The following is a 20074-nucleotide window of genomic DNA, read 5'->3' as shown; positions in this document are numbered from 1 at the left end:
AAGTCGTATGGATATTCAGGGGAACCCCGCCGTCAATTTAAAACAAAAATGACGTGCGGTTCCCGGTAAATATCCATAACCAGACCCTTCAGGTCTGGTATGGATATTCAGGGGAACCCCGCCGTCAATTTAAAACAAAAGTGACGTGCGGTTCCCGGTAAATATCCATAACCAGACCCTTCAGGTCTGGTATGGATATTCAGGGGAACCCCGCCGTCAATTTAAAACAAAAATGACGTGCGGTTCCCCCTAAATATCCATAACCAGACCAATTATCCGAGCACGTTGACCTGGCCGGCCGCAGAAAAGAGGGGGGGACAGAGTGCGGCCCCCCCTCTCTCCTGAACCGCACCAGGCCACATGCCCTCAACATGGGGAGGATGTCCCCATGTTGATGGGGACAAGGGTCTCATCCCCACAACCCTTGCCGGTGGTTGTGGGGGTATGCGGGCGGGAGGTTTATCAGAATCTGGAAGACCCCTTTAACAAAGGGGACCCCCAGATCCTGACCCCCCCCCTGTGTGAAATGGTAATGGGGTACACTGTACCTCTACCATTTCACGAAGGAAGTAAAAAGTATTGTAAAAAAAACACACTGACACAAAAGAATAAAGGGCCAAATCCACAAAAGAGATACTCCGGCGTAAGCCGTCGTATCTCTGGTTCTAACTTTGGAACTGATCCTCAGAAGCAGTTTTCCTAAGTTAGGCAGAAGATCCGACATCTGTAAGGGACTTACACTGCCGGATCTTAGGATGCAGTACCGCATCCGCCACTGGGGGCATTTCGAGTCGAAATGCCTCTGTTAGTATGCAAATTAGCACTTAGGGCGATCCTCAAAGCTTTTGTGCCTAGTTTTTTCGCCGTAAGTGTTAGTTTGCGTGGTGTAAAACTAGGGCTGCTTTTACAAAGTGTAAAGTTAGTCACACCTTGTAAAGGCCCATTCAAGCGACGGCATTTGGTATGCATTCCCGAGGGAGAACTCCACGGCAATTTGTAAATTCCAAACCGGCATGGGTTCCCCCCCAGGAGCATACCAGGCCCGTAGGTCTGTTATGGGTTGTAAGGAGACCCCCCTCCGCCGCCAAATCGACGTAGGGGGTCCCCCTACAATCCATACCAGACCCGTATCCAAAGCACGCTACCCGGCCAGCCAGGAAGGGAGTGGGGACGAGCGAGCGCCCCCCCCCCCTCCTGAGCCGTGCCAGGCCGCATGCCCTCAACATGGGGGGGTTGGGTGCTCTGGGGCAGGGGGGCGCACTGCGGGCCCCCCCACCCCAGAGCACCCTGTCCCCATGTTGATGAGGACAGGACCTCTTCCCGACAACCCTTGCCATTGGTTGTCGGGGTCTGCGGGCGGAGGCTTATCGGAATCTGGGAGTCCCCTTTAATAAGGGGGCCCCCAGATACCGGCCCCCCACCCTAAGTCAATGGATATGGGGTACATCGTACCCCTATCCATTCACCTGTAGGCAAAAAGTAAAAGTTAATAAACACACAACACAAGGCTTTTGAAAATATTTTATTATTCTGCTCCGGATGCCCCCCCTGTCTTCGTTATTAGCTCAATTACCAGGGGGGGCTTCTTCTTCCACTCTCCGGGGGTCTTCTCCGCTCTCCGGGGGGTCTTCTCCGCTCTCCGGGGGGGGTTTCTGCTTCCGCTCTCCGGGGGGGGCTTCTCCGGACTCCGGGGGGCTTCTTCCATCTTCTCCCCTCTTCCGCTCTTGACTCGGCGAACCCCGGTTCTTCTGCAGCTCTCCGGTGCCTTCTTCTTCAGCGCTGGCTGCCTGCTATGTTTGTGTGTTAGCTCGATTTCTAACAGGCAGCCGGCGCGGTCTTCTGTGACGTCATCTTCTCTTCTGTTCTTCTCCCCTCTTCCGATGTTGCCTCGTCGCCTGTTGTCGCTGTAATGATGGAAGCGCGCCTTGCATCACATTTATATAGGCATCACCGTCCCATCATGCTCCGGTAGGTACCCGCGTGGTGGGTGCACGTGGGTAGGCACCCACCACGTGGGTACCTGCCGGAGCATGATGGGACGGTGATGCCTATATAAATGGGATGCAAGGCGCGCTTCCATCATTAAAGCGACAACAGGCGACGAGGCAACATCGGAAGAAAGGAAGAGAAGACCCTGACGCCACAGAAGACCGCGCTGGCTGCCTGTTTGAAATCGAGCTAACACACAAACATAGCAGGCAGCCAGCGCTGAAGAAGAAGGCACCGGAGAGCTGCAGAAGAACCGGGGTTCGCCGAGTCAAGAGCGGAAGAGGGGAGAAGATGGAAGAAGCCCCCCGGAGTCCGGAGAAGCCCCCCCCCGGAGAGCGGAAGCAGAAACCCCCCCCGGAGAGCGGAGAAGACCCCCGGAGAGCGGAGAAGACCCCCGGAGAGTGGAAGAAGAAGCCCCCCCTGGTAATTGAGCTAATAACGAAGACAGGGGGGGCATCCGGAGCAGAATAATAAAATATTTTCAAAAGCCTTGTGTTGTGTGTTTATTAACTTTTACTTTTTGCCTACAGGTGAATGGATAGGGGTACGATGTACCCCATATCCATTCACTTAGGGTGGGGGGCCGGTATCTGGGGGCCCCCTTATTAAAGGGGACTCCCAGATTCCGATAAGCCTCCGCCCGCAGACCCCGACAACCAATGGCAAGGGTTGTCGGGAAGAGGTCCTGTCCTCATCAACATGGGGACAGGGTGCTCTGGGGTGGGGGGGCCCGCAGTGCGCCCCCCTGCCCCAGAGCACCCAACCCCCCCATGTTGAGGGCATGCGGCCTGGCACGGCTCAGGAGGGGGGGGGGGCGCTCGCTCGTCCCCACTCCCTTCCTGGCTGGCCGGGTAGCGTGCTTTGGATACGGGTCTGGTATGGATTGTAGGGGGACCCCCTACGTCGATTTGGCGGCGGAGGGGGGTCTCCTTACAACCCATAACAGACCTAAGGGCCTGGTATGCTCCTGGGGGGGGAACCCATGCCGTTTTTTTCATTGAAAATTGGCATGGAGTTCTCCCTCAGGAATGCATGCCGAGCGACGCTGTCATTTTTTTTTATAATTATTTGTTTTCCCGGCGCGTCTTTTTTTCACCCGTCGCAACTTTAGTGTCCCGTCGCAATCCACAAAGCCGCCCGGCGTCAATTACGTTCGCGCGATGCACGTCGGGAAAATGACGTCACACGCATGCGCAGTACGGCCGGCGCGGGAGCGCGCCTCATTTAAATTGTAAACGCCCCCCGGAGAGGAGGAACGCCTTACGACGGCGGCACTTAACTTACACGGCTTGAAATTTTTACGTAAGTGCTTTGAGGATCAGGCAGTGTAACTTAACTGCTGAAAGTTAAGTTACGCCGCCTGGCTGAGGATTTGGCCCAAAGTCCTTTATTAAAAAAAAAAAAAAAAACTCCAGCGCTGAAAAATCCACTCGTTCCCGGCTTCCTGCGTTGTCCTGATCCAGCGACGGGTGCGGGTGATCTCCCGCGATGAAAAGATCCAGCGTCGGGTGATCTCCGCTCCGGCGATGTGAAGATCCATCCATCCGGCGCAGCAGCATCCCGGACCTCCTCTCACCGCTGGGCACAGCCCAGCGAATGAGCGGCTGAAGCTGTGACATTTCTTATATAGAGGAGGCAGAGCCACCCGTCACGTGACCCTGCCCCCTCTGACATACCCTCTGCTACGTCACTGGACAACGCAGGAAGCCGGGAACGAGTGGATTTGTCACCGCTGGATGTTTTTTTTTTTTAATAAAGGACTTTATTCTTTGGTGTCAGTGTGTTTTTTTACAATACTTTTTACTTCCTTCGTGAAATGGTAGAGGTACAGTGTACCCCATTACCATTTCACACAGGGGGGGGGGTCAGGATCTGGGGGTCCCCTTTGTTAAAGGGGTCTTCCAGATTCTGATAAACCTCCCGCCCGCATACCCCCACAACCACCGGGCAAGGGTTGTGGGGATGAGACCCTTGTCCCCATCAACATGGGGACATCCTCCCCATGTTGAGGGCATGTGGCCTGGTGCGGTTCAGGAGAGAGGGGGGGGGCGCACTCTGTCCCCCCCTCTTTTCTGCGGCCGGCCAGGTCAACGTGCTTGGATAATGGGTCTGGTTATGGATATTTAGGGGGAACCGCACGTCATTTTTGTTTTAAATTGACGGCGGGGTTCCCCTGAATATCCATACCAGACCTGAAGGGTCTGGTTATGGATATTTACCGGGAACCGCACGTCACTTTTGTTTTAAATTGACGGCGGGGTTCCCCTGAATATCCATACCAGACCTGAAGGGTCTGGTTATGGATATTTACCGGGAACCGCACGTCACTTTTGTTTTAAATTGACGGCGGGGTTCCCCTGAATATCCATACCAGACCTGAAGGGTCTGGTTATGGATATTTACCGGGAACCGCACGTCATTTTTGTTTTAAATTGACAGCGGGGTTCCCCTGAATATCCATGCTCAGTAAAATTAACGTCCGTTAACATAACGGACATTTACGGAGACATTTACTAACGTCCATGTGCCATAGACTTCAATGTTAAAATATAACGGACGTTAATATATCCGTTACTTGCAACGGACAAAAAATTGACAAAAAATAGTGCAAGACCCGTCACATATTCCGTTATAACTAACGTCCGTATGTTATAACGGACTATTACGGATCTTTACGGAACATAAAAAAATCCCATAGACTTTAATGATATTTTATAAAGGACGTATAACTTACGTTTTTTAACATTATCTGACGGATTTTAAAACGGATTATTAAAACGGATTTATTTTGTAGTGTGAAAAGGGCCTTAGAAGGGAAATCGGAGGAAAAGGTAAGTGAACCAACAATGCACTAGCTTAAAGGAACCTATTTAGAAAATAAAAAACAAACCTTTACAACCCCTTTAAATAAAAACGTATTGAAAGAAAATATTGATTGTGATTGATATTAAAGCCCATTACATCCTAAGCGTCCACATGTCTGTCTTAAAATATGTGCCTCCCTCCAAGTGCAGATAGATAGCCCTGTACAAAAATGAAAAAGCTGAGCTCAGCAGGGCACTGGTTTGACTGCTCCAACTCATCCACACCCAGTAGAGACAGGATGGTGGGGGCACATATTGGTTCAGTTGGGGGCAGATCTACGCTCAATCAATTTTATTCCAATAAGATCTTCCACAATAATTTTTTTCTTTGGGGGGGGGGGGGTCTGAAGAAGACACTAGTTGACTAACTTCCTCACCAAACACTTTACCTGATATACACCTGTGTTCACATAACATTTGCATTACATTTCTCCGAAAACTAATGCACATCTCTCTTTACCACATTATTAACATACTGGTTTTGCATAACACATTCTGAGAAATACAGCAAATCTAATTCCACAGGTCTTAACATTACAGGATGGCTAGAACAGTGTACCTTGGCAGGATGAGATTTTGACGAAGGCTGGGTATGACCTCTCGGAGAGGCGGCTACTCCTTTTATCTCAAGAGTCATTCTGAAATCTAGAAAATGTTGTTAAAAATAAATATTAATATCGCACTTTAATCACTGTTGAGAAATCCAAAAAGTCTAATTTTTAAACTATGTAAAATGTACAAATTTAATATCTATCCATTCCCTAATTCCTTTTAATAAATCTCTTGTAGTGCCTGTTGGGGAAAAGTTCCCTGAACTGGTGTGAAAGTCATTGGTATCAGGGGAGTGTTTCTCTAGTCAGTATTTGCTCCTATGTGCTGCAAGAACAGCAAGGGGTTGTAAAGACAAAAATATTTTCCTCTTAAATTAAAGTCTGACAGTAGCTGATAAAGTAAAAAGTAATGTTTTGCATTATAACTAGTTTGATACCTGTTGAAATCGAGCCGTTTTATTCACCTCCGTCACTCCTGAATCATTATTCTCACTGACTTCCTGGTTTGCGGTGCGCATTCATTCTTGCTACATCACGGCCTAATGGGAACTACAGTTCCCATTAGGCTTAGCCTCCATGCCTGTGAGGGATAAGAGAGCATCTTCACGCAGGGCTGTAGTCATAGGGAGGGGGTGAGCACATTCTGCTTTCCACCATGCAAAATGGCTCAGATGCTGGTGGAAAGCAAGAAGAGGAGAGACAGGAAATGGCATTTTCAAACCTGGATTACTGTATGTTGGAGGTCAAAAGGAAAAACAAGGCAAGTGATATTTAAATGCTCTTGCTTACAGCAATCAATTGATCTAATAAAAAACGAACCTTTAGTGTTCTTGATCTCCAGCTGATCTCCAGGTTTTCTGCCACTTTAACCACTTCCCGACGGCCGTACGACTATATACAGCCGCAGGGTGGTTCTACTTCTCTGGGACGCCGTCTTTTTATGGCCGCCCCTTTCCTCGCTCCCGAGCGCGCAGTGGGGAACTTCTGTGCTGGCCGTGTCCCTTGGACACAGCCAATCACAGATCGCCGTGAACAGCCAATCGGACTGGCCATTTGGTAGACGGTGCGGCCAATGAGAGATGATCTCATATGTAAACATATGAGATCATTGCCGGCTCTCACAATGACAGCGGTGCTGTCAGGGGAGAGAGGAGACCGATCTGTGTCTCTTGTACATAGGGACACAGATCGGTCACCTCCCCCAGTCACCCCCCTTCCCCCACAATTATAATAGGGTACACATTTAACCCCTTCCTCACCCCCTGGTGTTAACCCCTTCAATGCCAGTCACATTTATACAGTAATTAGTGCATATTTATAGCATTGATTGCAGTATAAATGTGAATGGTGCCAAAAATGTGTCAAAAGTGTCCGATGTGTCCGCCATAATGTCGCAGTCGCAATAAAAATCGCAGATCGCCGCCATTACTAGTAAAAAAATAAATAATAAAAAATAATAATTCTGTCCCTTATTTTGTAGGCGCTATAACTTTTGCGCAAACCAGTCGCTTATTGCGATTTTTCTTTTACTAAAAATATGTAGAATACCTATCGGCCTAGACTGAGGGAATTTTTTTTTTTTTAAATTGAGCTATTTATTATAGCAACAAGTAAAAAATATATTTTTTTTTTCAAAATTGTCGCTCTATTTTTGTTTATAGCGCAAAAAATAAAAACCGCAGAGGTGATCAAATACCACCAAAAGAAAGCTCTATTTGTGGGAAAAAAAGGACGCCATTTTTGTTTGGGAGCCACGTCGCACGACCACGCAATTGTCAGTTAAAGCGACGCAGTGCCGAATTGCAAAAAGTCCTCTGGGCAGGAAGGGGTTTTAAGTGCCCAGTAAGGAAGTGGTTAAATAGTTATTTTGGCCCAGCTTGGTCCAAACTACTTAAAGTGACAGGAAATCTGGAGATCAGCTTGAAAGTGTGAGCAAAAGAATGTCGCCAGCACACCATGGATCTCCAGAACGGCTCCAAAGCTTTTATTAGCGATCACATTATTACAGCAGATAGCAATCACATGTCTGATGTCGCTGATGAAAACTTTGGACCCGTTCTGAAGATCTGTCGTGTGTTGGTGACGTTCTTCTGTTATGACTATTTACGGTACAAGCTGATGGTCGCCTCAGCACCCACTTACATGCACAGCCATTTCTACAGGAACGCGTGCGATGGGAATTGTGCATTTGCAACTCTAAAGTCTGACACATAGTAAAGCCTCCTACACACGATCCAACTTTATGGCCATAATTGTCTGACGGAGGTGTTGTGTCAGATAATCCGATCGTGTGTATGCTCTATCAGACAATTATTGGCTGGATTAACGACAACAAAATTGGGCTGTTTATGTTCACCAATTGTTGGGCAATAAATCTGTTCTGTCGGTTTATCCGATCGTGTGTACGCAAGTCTGTGCAACTAAAATCCGATGTACAAACACGCATTCTCAGAAACAATGTTAAACATCAGCCAACAATAGCAGAAGTTGCCTAAAGGGTGGCGGTAAAGAGCTAAAAAAACACGTGGTTTGGTGAATGTTGGCTGAAAATGTTGTGCTGTGTGTATGCCGAACAAGTTCACAGCCAATGCCCTTCGGACCAAAATCCATGGAAAAGTTGGTTGGAAGTCCGATCGCGTGTACGAGGCTTTAGATGAAGGGACACAAGCTCATAATGTTGAAAATTGGTTATTGCAACATTTAATGTGGGGGGGGGGAGTGGCTTGATGGTGGAGCGAACGCCCGCATAGAAACGACCATCCTGCCCTTATCCTGCGTCCTATCTCCTCAAAAAATGTGCCAAATCCTTCCCCACAGCTAGTCGGAGACCCGAAAAACCAGTACTCATTTTATACCAGTGTCCTTTTGTATAATAACTTGGGTACCATTTTTTAGAGTTGGCGGTCGGCTCTCTTGTAATATCCTCCAAAGAGGCTAACCGGAGAGGTTCCCCCCTTCCACGGCTTGCTCAGAACCTTCTGGTGGGAGACCCAAGCTACTATCCGACACGTCCCACCGGCTAGTCGGAGACCCAAAGAAAGCTGGAATCGGCTTTGATCGGGACTCCGCTGTGGTAACCCGGAAGTGATGGTATGACATCACTTTCGATTTACCGTCATGTTAACGGCAACATTTTTTGAAAATCTAAAGCATTCAAAAACGCAGATCTTGGGGTTTTGAATGCTTTCATTTGCAAAGGAGTGATAATAATAGACCCCAGATACCTGCATAATGAGGACCTGTCACATGCCTATTGCTGTCACAAGGATGTTTAAATTCCTTGTGACAGCAATAAAAGTGATAAAACAATAAATAAAAATAAAAGCAACAGTGTAAAAAAAAAAAAAATAATAATAATAATAATAATTAAAAAAATATTTTTTTTTTAAATACCACCATCCATCTTTTGCTTTGGGCAGGGGTAACCGCTATCTCCTCTGCTCTTTTCAATTGCTATAGAACCATTAGCAGCCCTGGTGTGGGCCAGCATCCTCATCCATGAGTTCCATTATGGCGCATTGCAGGAAAAGATTATGCTATATGCGGATGACATGTTACTCTTCCTGGGGGATCCCACTCACTCCTTACCAGGGGGTTATGTCTATAATTACACAATTTGGTCATTATTCAGGTTTGACCATTAATTGGTCAAAGTCAGCCTTGTTGATCCTGGACGAGGACAGGGAGGTGGAACTTCCTGACTCTTGTTCCATCCCCGTGGTAACTAGCTTTAGGTATCTGGGGGTACAGATTTTGCCCAGATTGGGGGACTACTGCTCTCTCAATGTGCATCCCTTGCCATCTCGATTTCGAGATAAAATTAATGCAGGGATTCACGGAATATAGCCCTATATGGGACAATCGATCATATGTGAAGCTGGTTAAGTTGCAGCAGGGGCTCAGGTGGCACGTTCATGGTGTGACTTTGTTATCCCAAGTATTTACTAATGGTAAGCTGCTAACCTTCCCCGAACTCCGAGCCAAGTTTGACCTACCTACCACCATGCACTATTATTACCTTCAGCTCCAGCACGCGGTTGCTGCACAGGGAGACACAGTGGAGTGGGTCATGTCACCCGCTCCTGTGTTCCATGTGCTGCATACCAGCACTACAACTAAGGGGATCATTTCCCAATGCTACCAAATGTTACTAGCAAGACACCTGCGGGCGTACCCTTGTAAGGCAGAGTCCCTGTGAGAGAGGGACCTTGGCCAACTTACAGGAGATCAGTGGGAGGAAGCCATGCAATCCATAACGTCATGTTCTTTAAATGTGGCACAGAAAGTTTCCCAATTGTATATTTTGTTGAGAGTACATTACACCCCGACAAAACTACATAAGATGGATAGGCTGCCATACAGGGCTGGACTGGGACAAAAATTTGGCCCTGTACTTCATCCAGACTGGCCCACTTTGACAGGTCTCTCCCATGGCGACCGGACAACTCCCATCCCCCGGCCACCCAAACCCACTCTCCCCCTTCACTAGCCTTTAGCCGTTCTACTTTATTAGAGTACAAGGGCTGGTACTGGTATAGGCAGTACCAGTGAAGAAGCTAGACATTATTTCACCCGGTGCAAAGAATCAGTTAGGACAAGATTAGGCAGAAGTGAGAAACTCCCAGGCCATAGCTGTTGAGTCAGCTGTCTGTCCCCTTCCCCATGCTCCTCTGTCGTCGTCCCTGCTCCTCTGGTCCTCCCCCTGCTTCTCTGTTCCCCCCAGCTGCGGGGAGGGAGAGGAGGTGAGCACTGCAGGAAGAGAGAGACAGAGGAGCGGAGGGTGGCGGTGGTCTGCTGTCACCGAAGCCGGCCCACCGGGAAACTCCCTGTAGTTCCAATGGCCAGTCCATCCCTGCTGCCAGACCTGTCGGAGTCACAACGGGGACCTCATTCATCTCTTGTGGCATTGCCCAAAGCTTTACAGGTATTGGAGAGAGGTGGTGGGTACACTCAATGGAGTATTTCAAACCAAAGTCCCTATAGACTCTAAATGCTGTTTGCTGGGGGTCCTTGAGGAATTGATCAGGGTTGCATTCTCTAGAGCACTGTTTCAGGCCAGAAAACTAATTAATTGGATGGAAATCAGCCTTGCCACCTTCCACACACACGAGGATAACACACATGAGGAACACACTCATTATAGAAAAGTAAATCTACCAACACAGGGGATACCTGAGCAGGTTTGAACGTATATGGTCACGTTGGCTAGATACACCTGGTTTAAGCCCTAGGGAGCTTGTGATGTCTAGAATTTTAGTGTCCATAGTACTGTCTTACAAATTTGTGGAGAATCTGGTGATGTAGTACTGAAATTTTAAACTTGAGCGTGCACATGTTCTTTGCTGAAAATATCTGCAAGTTCCCATGCATCGGAAACTGTTGTGATCTTTCTAGTGTTCAATAAAAACCTTTTTTGATTAAAAAAAAATTGCATCAAAACCACAACTGCATTGAGTATTTGGTGTATTTTTTTGAGTCATATGTCCGAGTTTCACAGGCAGGGCCATTTGAAGGAATTTGGGGGCCCCAAGCAAAATGGGGGCCCCCAAGCACCCCCCCCCCCCCACACACACAAAGCCTATGTTAGCGCTACACTAATTTTTACACCCATTTTCTTACTCCTCCCTCCTCCCTATGTTTTTCTATTCTCACCTCCCCTTCTTCCATGTAGGCTGTCGCTGTAGCGTGGCCGAGCTCCTCTTCCTCCTGTCAGTCAGGTGTTCTACCATTATGGGTCCCCAGTTCCCAATCAGATAGTGCCCGGGCTGGGCCGGGTACTGTGCGGTACAGGAGATTCAGTTTCCTGTGTTCCTGGCTGGACTGAAAGGAAGTGAGCACTCAGTCCGGCCGGGAACAGGAAACTAAATCTCCTGTACCACGCATGGTACCCGGCCGGACTGACAGGACTCCAGGAGGAAGGAAGAGAAGCTTGGCCACGCTACAGCCTGGGAAGGGGAGGTTGAGGGCCCCAGGCCAGCTCAGGGGCCCCAAGCAATTGTTTGTTTTGCCTGTCCTGTAGGGACGGGCCTGTTCACAGGTGCCTATTGAGCAATAGATGATAAGGGGGTACAGGGGATGAGAGTGAGACAATTATGACCCTACAAAGGTACCATCCCAAAATCAACATATACCATACTAGAACAAAATGAGGTGAGACTTGCAGGGTCTAATGAAGACACAAATCATAGACATTTTTTATAACAATATAAACAAATCTCTATTCTATACATACACATAATGAATTGTATAAAGTTATAAAGAACTGTTTAAAAACATTGTTGTTTTTAAACAATTCTTTGTGACTTTTTAAAATTCATTATGTGTATGTATAGAATAAAGATTTGGTTTATATTGTTATAAAAAATGTCTATGATTTGTGTTTTCATTAGACCCTGTAATGTACATGTAAAGTCCCACCTCATTTTGTTCTAGTATGCTACTGAGTAATAGGCACCCAGAAAATGCACCGGAAACACATAAAAATGCTGCAAAATTGCATATGTTCTTACAACATTTTTGCAACAAGGCAATGGGAAAGCAGCCTAATTAAAAATGAATATTTGCTCCCCATCCAAACTACCCTATTTCGCTTTGTTTACTTTATCTGGGTCTGTTATTTGTAGGCTGCGGTAGATAAATGTTCCGGCTCCGACTCCTCAGTTTTATGTACTTCCGACTCCGACTCCGACTCCACGACTCCGACTCCTCTGTATTAATATGCGAATGTATTTTATACATTCTTTGAGGGAAAGAAATGCAACCTACCACAGGACTACTGGCTGGGAAGCCAACAGTCTACTGTATTGCACAGTTTAAGCAAAAGACAAACACAATGGCCCAGATTCAAGAAGCACTTGCGCCCGCGCAACCATAGGTTGTGCGGCGCAAGTGCTTACTTGCTCCGGTGTAACGAGTGCTCCTGATTCAGGAACCTCGTTACACCGAATGCAGCCTAGGATGTGACAAACATAAGCCTCCTTATGCCTTCACATCCCAGGCTGCATTCTTGCGTTGGCCGCTAGGGGGCGCGGCCTTTGTGATCGGCGTGTAGTATGCAAATTGCATACTACCACCGATTCACAAAAGTTGCGCGGGCCCTTCTCACGCAAGGTACGGAGTTTCCGTACGGCGCCTTTAGCATAAGGTTGCTCCTGCTATAGCAGGCGCAGCCAATGCTAAAGTATAGCTGCGCCTCCCGCTCGCGACGTTCAAATTTAACGTCGTTTACGTAAGTGAACCGTGAATGGCGCTGGACACCATTCACGTTCACTTACAAGCAAATGACGTCCTTGCGACGTCATTTGCCGCAATGCACGTCGGGAAAGTTTCCCGACGGAGCATGCGCAGTTCGCTCGGCGCGGGAGCGCGCCTAATTTAAATTATTCCCGCCCCCGGCGGGATCATTTACATTAGGCAGCCTTGCGCCCGGCTGCTTAGCATATTGCCCGCGCAATTTACGGAGCAACTGCTCCGTGAATCGCGGGCAAAGCGCAATATTTGCGTGGGCGCAGAGAAAAAAATTTGCTCTTTGCCCACGCAAATATTGCGCGATTCTACTTGAATCTGGGCCAATGAAAACAATCAAGTGACTGGATAGTAGCAGCAGGCATAAACATCAGGAACAGGATCTTTACCAGTTCAAAAATACAAACCACATTATTTGGTTGTTTTAGAACAAAAACAAAGCTTATCTATAATGAACCAAAAACAAAATCTGCAAAACCTAGAAATGGTTTATATTAATCTTGAAATGTAGTTCTAGGCTTAGCAAATGCAAATCAATTCAATGTAGAGTTCTAAGGAAGAGAATTGCCTCTGCCAGATCCTCTTCCATAGAGGCTCTTAAGTCAGACTTTATTATTTTTAGGGCTGAAAATAATCTTTCGACACTGACTTGGGTGGGTGGCATTGCAGTAACTATTCTGGCCACATCACTAACGATCTCTGGATAAACAAGGATGGCTTCTTCAACAGTAAGTTTTGATGAGCGATCATACTTTTCAACTTCTTTTAGTGCTTTATAAAACTCCTGTTGGAATTTTTTTATTTGGACACTTACTGGTTCTCTAACATGCGTTCCCTGTAAAAGCAGAACACAACACTATGGAAAGTATAAGTATTGCAGCTCCTAATTGTGCGTTGCGTGCCATATAGTGAAGCACATGAAAAGCATGCTTCTTCACGGTCACTTAACGTGTTCGTTTTGCGGTTATGTGAGGCACTGCATGCATTGGTCTTTATTCTTACAGTAGAGAAGTCATTAATTATAACCTTTTTGTGAATTGGGACATTTAAACCTGCTTTTTTTTTTTTTTTTAATTCCAATCTAAATTTAGTAGGAGTCGGAGTCGGAGTCGGTGCATTGTTTGCCGACTCCGACTCCGACTCCAGGTACCCAAAATTTCCCCCGACTCCGACTCCTCGACTCCGACTCCGACTCCACAGCCCTGTTTCACACTGATCCATTTTTGTTCAGTTGTTAAGTTAAAAATAAGTAGAAGAAAACTGTATCCATTAAAAAAATTGCACCAAAAATGCATCTCTCCATTGAAATAAATGGAAACCACATAAAAGATGCATGGAAAATGCATAACAAATGCAACTCACCTGTGGGAAGTTCTCAAGCCGGAGTTCACAGGATTGTATGACAAGGGAAATCACATTATATTCAATGGTGCATTTCTAATCAACTCAGCACAGTGCAATTTTGGAAAAGGATCCTGGTGGACGTCATTGTGATTTCAGCCCCATAGACTTCTATGTTATCTCACAGAAGTCGCATCAGCATAGATAAGAAGCATTCCTAAAGGACGGATGACAGGTCTGTGTCTGCTGCGTTTATGCAGAGCGGACACGGACAGTTAGCTTTCCTCTATGGGTGATTGGATGTAAACAGACCGCCTGTCCGTTTACATTCGACTGTTATTTGATCTGATCTGCCAGACCGATAGGAAATTATCCTCATCCATCTGTTTTTAGTTGACAGGAATGGATCAGATGTCGGCAGGTTTAAACAGACACATGTCCATTTACATCCACCACTCCACAGAGGGCAAAGGATGGTCTGATCGGGTCCACTTAAAAATCAAACAAGCAGCCCATAGGGTCTTTTCACACGGGAGATCCGTACTCAGCGGGGGATCGATCCACTGATCCCCGCTGAGCAGGCGGATGACAAGTCTGTCTCCACTCCACTTTGCAGAGATGGACCTGTCAGAGTCCAGCTCTCCTCTATGGGGAGATCTGATGAAAACCGATCGCTTGTCCGTTTTCCTCCAATCCCAACCGGACCGCCAGATAGATGTAAAATATGGTCTCTGTCTGGATTTGGCAGACAGGATCGGATCGGATAGCGGCGGGTGTCAGCGGACATGTCACCGCTGACATCCACTGCTCCATAGGAGTGAATGGAGAGTTCGATCAGGTCTGCCTGAAAAACTGAAAGGTGTACCTGTTCGGAAAGCCTGTGTGAAAGGGGCTTTAGTCTGAGCCAAGAGGTCAGATGTCATCTAAAGTCAGACAGCTGCACCTTCACCACCACTTAGTAGCACAGCATTCAGGAATCTGTATGAGTGCCTACTAACATTATAAACATACAGTAACACTGCAGCTGTTTACATTGACCTTAGCTAAAAGGCTGTATATTTTATTGGTATGCATACCAAAAGCTGGGTCCCCCTGTGTGAGGTCAGACAACTGACGGGTCAGCAACTGTCAGAAATCAGCTGACATCAGATTCTTGGAAGCATTGTACACAGACAAAAAGGCTGAATTTAAAGCCGACACACCAGGATAAGATTCTTTATTTTAAAAAATGACAGTTTTCAAGGGGCCAGATTCAGCAAAGAATTACGCCGGCGTATCCATAGATACGCCGCGTAAATTCAAAGCTGCGCCGGCGTATCTTCTTTCTGTATTCAGAAAGCAAGATACGCTGACATTAGCCTAAGATCCGACTGGCGTAATTCTCTTACGCCGTCGTATCTTAGGGTGCATTCTCACGCTGGCCGCTAGGTGGCGCTTCCGTCGTTTTCGGCGTAGAGTATGCAAATTACCTAGATACGCCGATTCACAAACGTACGTGCGCCCGGTGGTAGTTTTTTACGTCGTTTGCGTAAGTCTTTTTCGGCGTAACGTTGCTCCTGCTTCTATGAGGCGCATGCAATGTTAAGTATCGACGTTGTTCCCGCTTCAATTTTTGAATTTTTTACGTCGTTTGCGTAAGTCATTCGCGAATAGGGCTGGACGGAATTTACGTTCACGTAGAAACCAATACGTCGTTGCGGCGTACTTGGGAGCAATGCACACTGGGATATGTACACGGACGGCGCATGCGCCGTTCGTACAAAACGTCAATCACGTCAGGTCATCATAGATTTACATAAAACACGCCCCCCCTTCCACATTTGAATTACGCGCGCTTACGCCGGCCCCATTTACGCTATGCCGCCGCAACTTGCGGAGCAAGTGCTTTGTGAATACTGCACTTGCTCCTGTAAGTTGCGGCGGGGTAGCGTAAATACGGTACGCTGTGCCGCCGTAACTATGCGCGCCCCTACATGAATCTAGACCAAGATATATAAAATGACAATTAATATTCAAAAAAAAAACATATTTCCTCATCCTTGTGTTAAACTGGAACTAAAGTCCCATTTTCAAAAACTGTGAGTAGTCTGGCTCTTTATTTCAGAAGACACATGCAATGTCTTCTGCAATATAAGAAACCTAAATTTACCATAAAGGTATTTTTTTTCATTTTGGATAGAGCAAAAGAGGGTTATAACCCCCATTGTATTTTTATTTTTGCCATCCGTGTGGCGTTAGGGGAGATCACTTCCTGTCCCATACCCAAAACAGGAAGTGAGAGGAAATCCCTGCAATTTAAGGGAATCCATTGGAGCTCCCCAGGTCACCAGATCTAGTATCCCCATTGGGAGTTCCCCTCTATTACTGTTCTGGGGACAGCCCAAACTTTGAGAGGGGTACCGCTAAAAACCTGACAGGTGTGTCAATCTCTCTCCATTTTGTCCAATATAAAAAAAAAGTTTTGCCTTTAGGCTTCATTTCCACTGGCGTTTTTACAGCCACTGTTGTTAGGCTTTTTTACAGCTTAAAAACGCCTGTCCATGTTTATTTTGTAAAAAAAAAAAAAAAATTTTTTTTTTGTGAGCTGCAGCTTTAAAAATGCCGCGGTCGCGTTTTTGCGCGTTTTTGAGCGTTTTTGCGCGTTTTTGAGTGTTTTTTAACGTCTGGCGTTTTTACAGCTCTACTCTGGAGCTTCAGAACGCCCTGGTCCTGCGTTTTTTTTACAGCTCAAAAACGCCTATGCCATTTGCAGCTCAAAAACGTCTATGTGGAAATGAAGCCATAGAATAACAGGCGTTTTTAAGCTGTTAAAAAACGCTCAGAAACGTGGCTGTAAAAACGCCAGTGGAAATGAGGCCTTAGTCGTACTTTAAGCCCTGGTTCACACAGGTGCATGTCAATTGATGTCAAATCGCATGTCAAATCCGCTGCATTTTCCGGCAACGGCACCGCCCTAATCGGTGTGACGCTGCATTTGCAGCACTGCACCAATTTCAAAAAGTATTTTCTGTACTACATTTTCGGGCCGCGATTTACATTAACCCTGCACAGATGTCTCTGAAATCGCGGCAAAAATCGGGGCTGGCAAGCGGGAGTGAAATCGTGTGAGTTCAGCTGAACTCGCACGGCTTCATTGCCGCAGCCCAGTGTGAAGTACAGCCAAAGCTCGCTGCAGTTAGTTTTGCATGTCTGTGACCCGTTTTCAGCAGAAAATAGGCTGAAGCCCGCTGTCTGCTGATGTCACAGAGCCGGTCCAGGTCTCAAGATTGGTATACTGAGGCAAGATTGCGATACTGAGGTCGGGATCCGCCCACATGCCTGGTGAGTGAGGGGGTAGGAAAAGCAGTAACCAGCTCTCTGCTCAGGGAGCTCTAAAAACCGAGCGATCGGCAGGGTTTGATCGCTCAGTTTTCAGGCTGGGTTCACACTATTGCACTGTCAGACATCGCATGTGAATCGCACCGCATTGCTGATTGTATGGCTGAACATGCATTGCATTCGAACCAAAATGGTGCAGGATGCTTTTTTGGTCCACACTGGAATCGGATTGCATTGGTGTTCACACAGCTGTGCGATCTGATTCCTGCACCATTTCACAGTTCGCACTGCAATCTGTGAACCGATGTCAGGGTGTCATTAACATTGTATTGACACCCGCAGCAGTTCGCATAGGGCAGTGTGAACTGCCTGCGAGAGACATGCGATGTGGGAACCCGCACAGGAATTGTGCTTGCTCCCACATCGCATATGTGAAAACCTAGCCTCAGTGTTAGAGCCGGCATGGGGGCCGATGCTGCATCCACCTAGGTTAGTATGATTCTTAAAAAATGAAAAATAAAACTCCATTCTTCTCTTTTAAAGCTAAACTCCAAAAAAAATTATGAACCTGTAGGGGTTAAATGCACAGACACTATGACTCCATCCTGTACAATGCAGGGCCAGTGATTGTGCATTGTACGCAAGCCGATGGCGCACACACAGCCTGGAGCACTAAAGACAGAAGAGGAGCGCCAACTGCTGGAGAAGCAAGAAATAGAAGTATAGTTACTTTTTCTACAAAGATCATTTTTTTTATCCTTACTGGAGTTCAACTTCGTAAGCCTAAAGTTTCCTTTTGCACCTACGCAGGTGTAACGGTGGATGCGTTTTTGTGGGTTGAGTTTAGGGTTAGCCCTTTCATTTCATTGACCTGCCCTATGTGCAAAAACTGCACCAAAGACATGCATGGCCCTTTTTTTTGTTAAAACGCATGGATCTAACAAACCATGCGTTTTCGCAAGCACGTTATCAGGGTGCATTGCACTGCCAATAAGAATTAATGGCACTTTTGCTCCTGTTGCGGGAAACTGTGATCCCGCGTTTAAATGAGTAAAGCCTTGTACACTCACAATCAGATTTTTGGGCGACCGTTTGTGCGTTTTGTTTGTTGCATGCTAATCTCATGTCGATAGTAAAGAGGTTACTCACCATACGAAAATTCTTGTATGACAGAATACAATGTGAGAAGTGACATATAGGGCCAGATTCAGAAAGATCAGCGGATCTTTCTACTGGCGTAACGTATCCCCGATACGTTACGCCGCTGTAACTTTGGGCGCAAGTTCTGTATTCTGAAAGAACTTGCGCCCTTATTTACGGCGGCGTAACGTATGTGTTGCGGCATAAGGCCGCGTAATTCAAATGGGGATGTTGGGGGCGTGTAGTATTTAAATTTGTCTTGACCCCGCGTTTTTTTTAACGGCGCATGCGCCGTTCGTAAAATATCCCAGTGTGCATTGCTCCAAATTACATCGCAAGGACGTATTGGATTTGACGTGAACGTAAATGACGTACAGCCGTATTCGCAAAAGACTTACGCAAACAACGTAAAAAAAATCAAAATTCGACGCGGGAACGACGGCCATACTTAACATTGAGTACGCCTCATATTAGCAGGGGTAACTATACGGCGGAAAAAGCCGAACGCAAACGACGTAAAAAAATTTGCCGGCCGGACGTCCGTTCGTGGATCGCCGTAACTAGCTAATTTGCATACTCGACGCGGAATTCGATGGAAACGCCACCTAGCGGCCGGCGGAAAAAATGCATCTACCATCCGACGGCGTACTAAGACGTACGCCTGTCGGATCGATCCCGGATGCAGTCGTATCTTGTTTTGTAGATACAAAACAAAGATACGACGCGGGAAATTTTATATTACGCGGCGTATCAATAGATACGCCGGCGTAATTCTCTTGTGAATCTGGCCCATAGTGTGTTGAATAGTTTTGTATGTATTCTTTCATTTCTGAGCATACATAATCTTGTTCTTGCGGGTTTTTTCCGGACGAAAACTGTACTAATAAAACTAAAATCGGATGTTGAGTTCACATCCGACAAACATTTTATAGTCTGCACATCCAGCTTTTGTCTGACGAAAAAACTAAATCGGCTGTCAAAAGCACCATACTAACCATCCAAAAATCGGAAGATCGTTCATCGGACACAATTTTACTTCCGATTTTCGTATCGTGTGTACGGACCTCAGGGAGGAGGTATCAGATCTTGCATGTCAGTGCAATTTTTAATCACTCAATATTCCGATTGTTTGCACTCCAGCCAGGACTGGAGCAGTTTACAAATCAGATGAGTAACAATTTGACTTTTGCATTGCAATATAAGGCAAGCTTATTGGTAAAGACAACCCACCCTAAAGACTGGACTCATTATGATCGGGACCCCTTTGGATGCTCGATCACAGGTATGCACTTACCTAGCTAATACCGCTCACTGATCTGATCACGGGGGTCACACAGCAGCAACAGCAGGAAGCCGCGACGGTCACCATGGAAACCAGAGTCTGCGACACGGGAAGAGGGTGTTTGCGTTCCAGCGTGAAACGCAAGGCAGACAGAGCTGATTGGTCAGCTCCTATCTAGTATATTACACTGCATTGCTATCCTTTCCGATCCTACCACCTTGCACTAGAATGTCTGTGTGGGAAGGGGGACACCTGTATTGTTGTCATGTTATTCGGGGCACCTAGGCCCTTTCTGCATGATGACTTCCAGTATACATGCATGTCTCCTATATAGACACGTCACT

At 46.7% G+C, this 20074-nt stretch overlaps 1 protein-coding gene across 2 annotated transcripts in view; it reads right to left on the bottom strand.

Annotated features, from left to right (window-relative positions):
• CAPS2 (calcyphosine 2) overlaps positions 1 to 20036 on the bottom strand; it is a 155845-nt gene extending 135809 nt beyond the window's left edge. The window contains exons 1-2 of one of the 2 annotated variants that reach the window (XM_040343976.1): positions 19743 to 20036; positions 5413 to 5498 (exon numbers count right to left, since the gene is read on the bottom strand). In XM_040343976.1, coding sequence (XP_040199910.1) covers positions 5413 to 5490 — 78 coding nt within the window. In that variant the 5' untranslated portion in view covers positions 5491 to 5498; positions 19743 to 20036. The remainder of the gene's footprint in view (positions 1 to 5412; positions 5499 to 19742) is intronic. The other variant, XM_040343975.1, reaches the window with a different exon arrangement.
• Positions 20037 to 20074: the final 38 nt, after the last annotated feature.

This window comes from Rana temporaria, chromosome 3 (genome assembly GCF_905171775.1).
Source record: "Rana temporaria chromosome 3, aRanTem1.1, whole genome shotgun sequence".
In the NCBI taxonomy this organism is placed as follows: domain Eukaryota; kingdom Metazoa; phylum Chordata; class Amphibia; order Anura; family Ranidae; genus Rana; species Rana temporaria.
The sequence above is the reverse complement of the archived record's forward strand: the minus strand, read 5'-3'. Positions and strand labels throughout refer to the sequence as shown.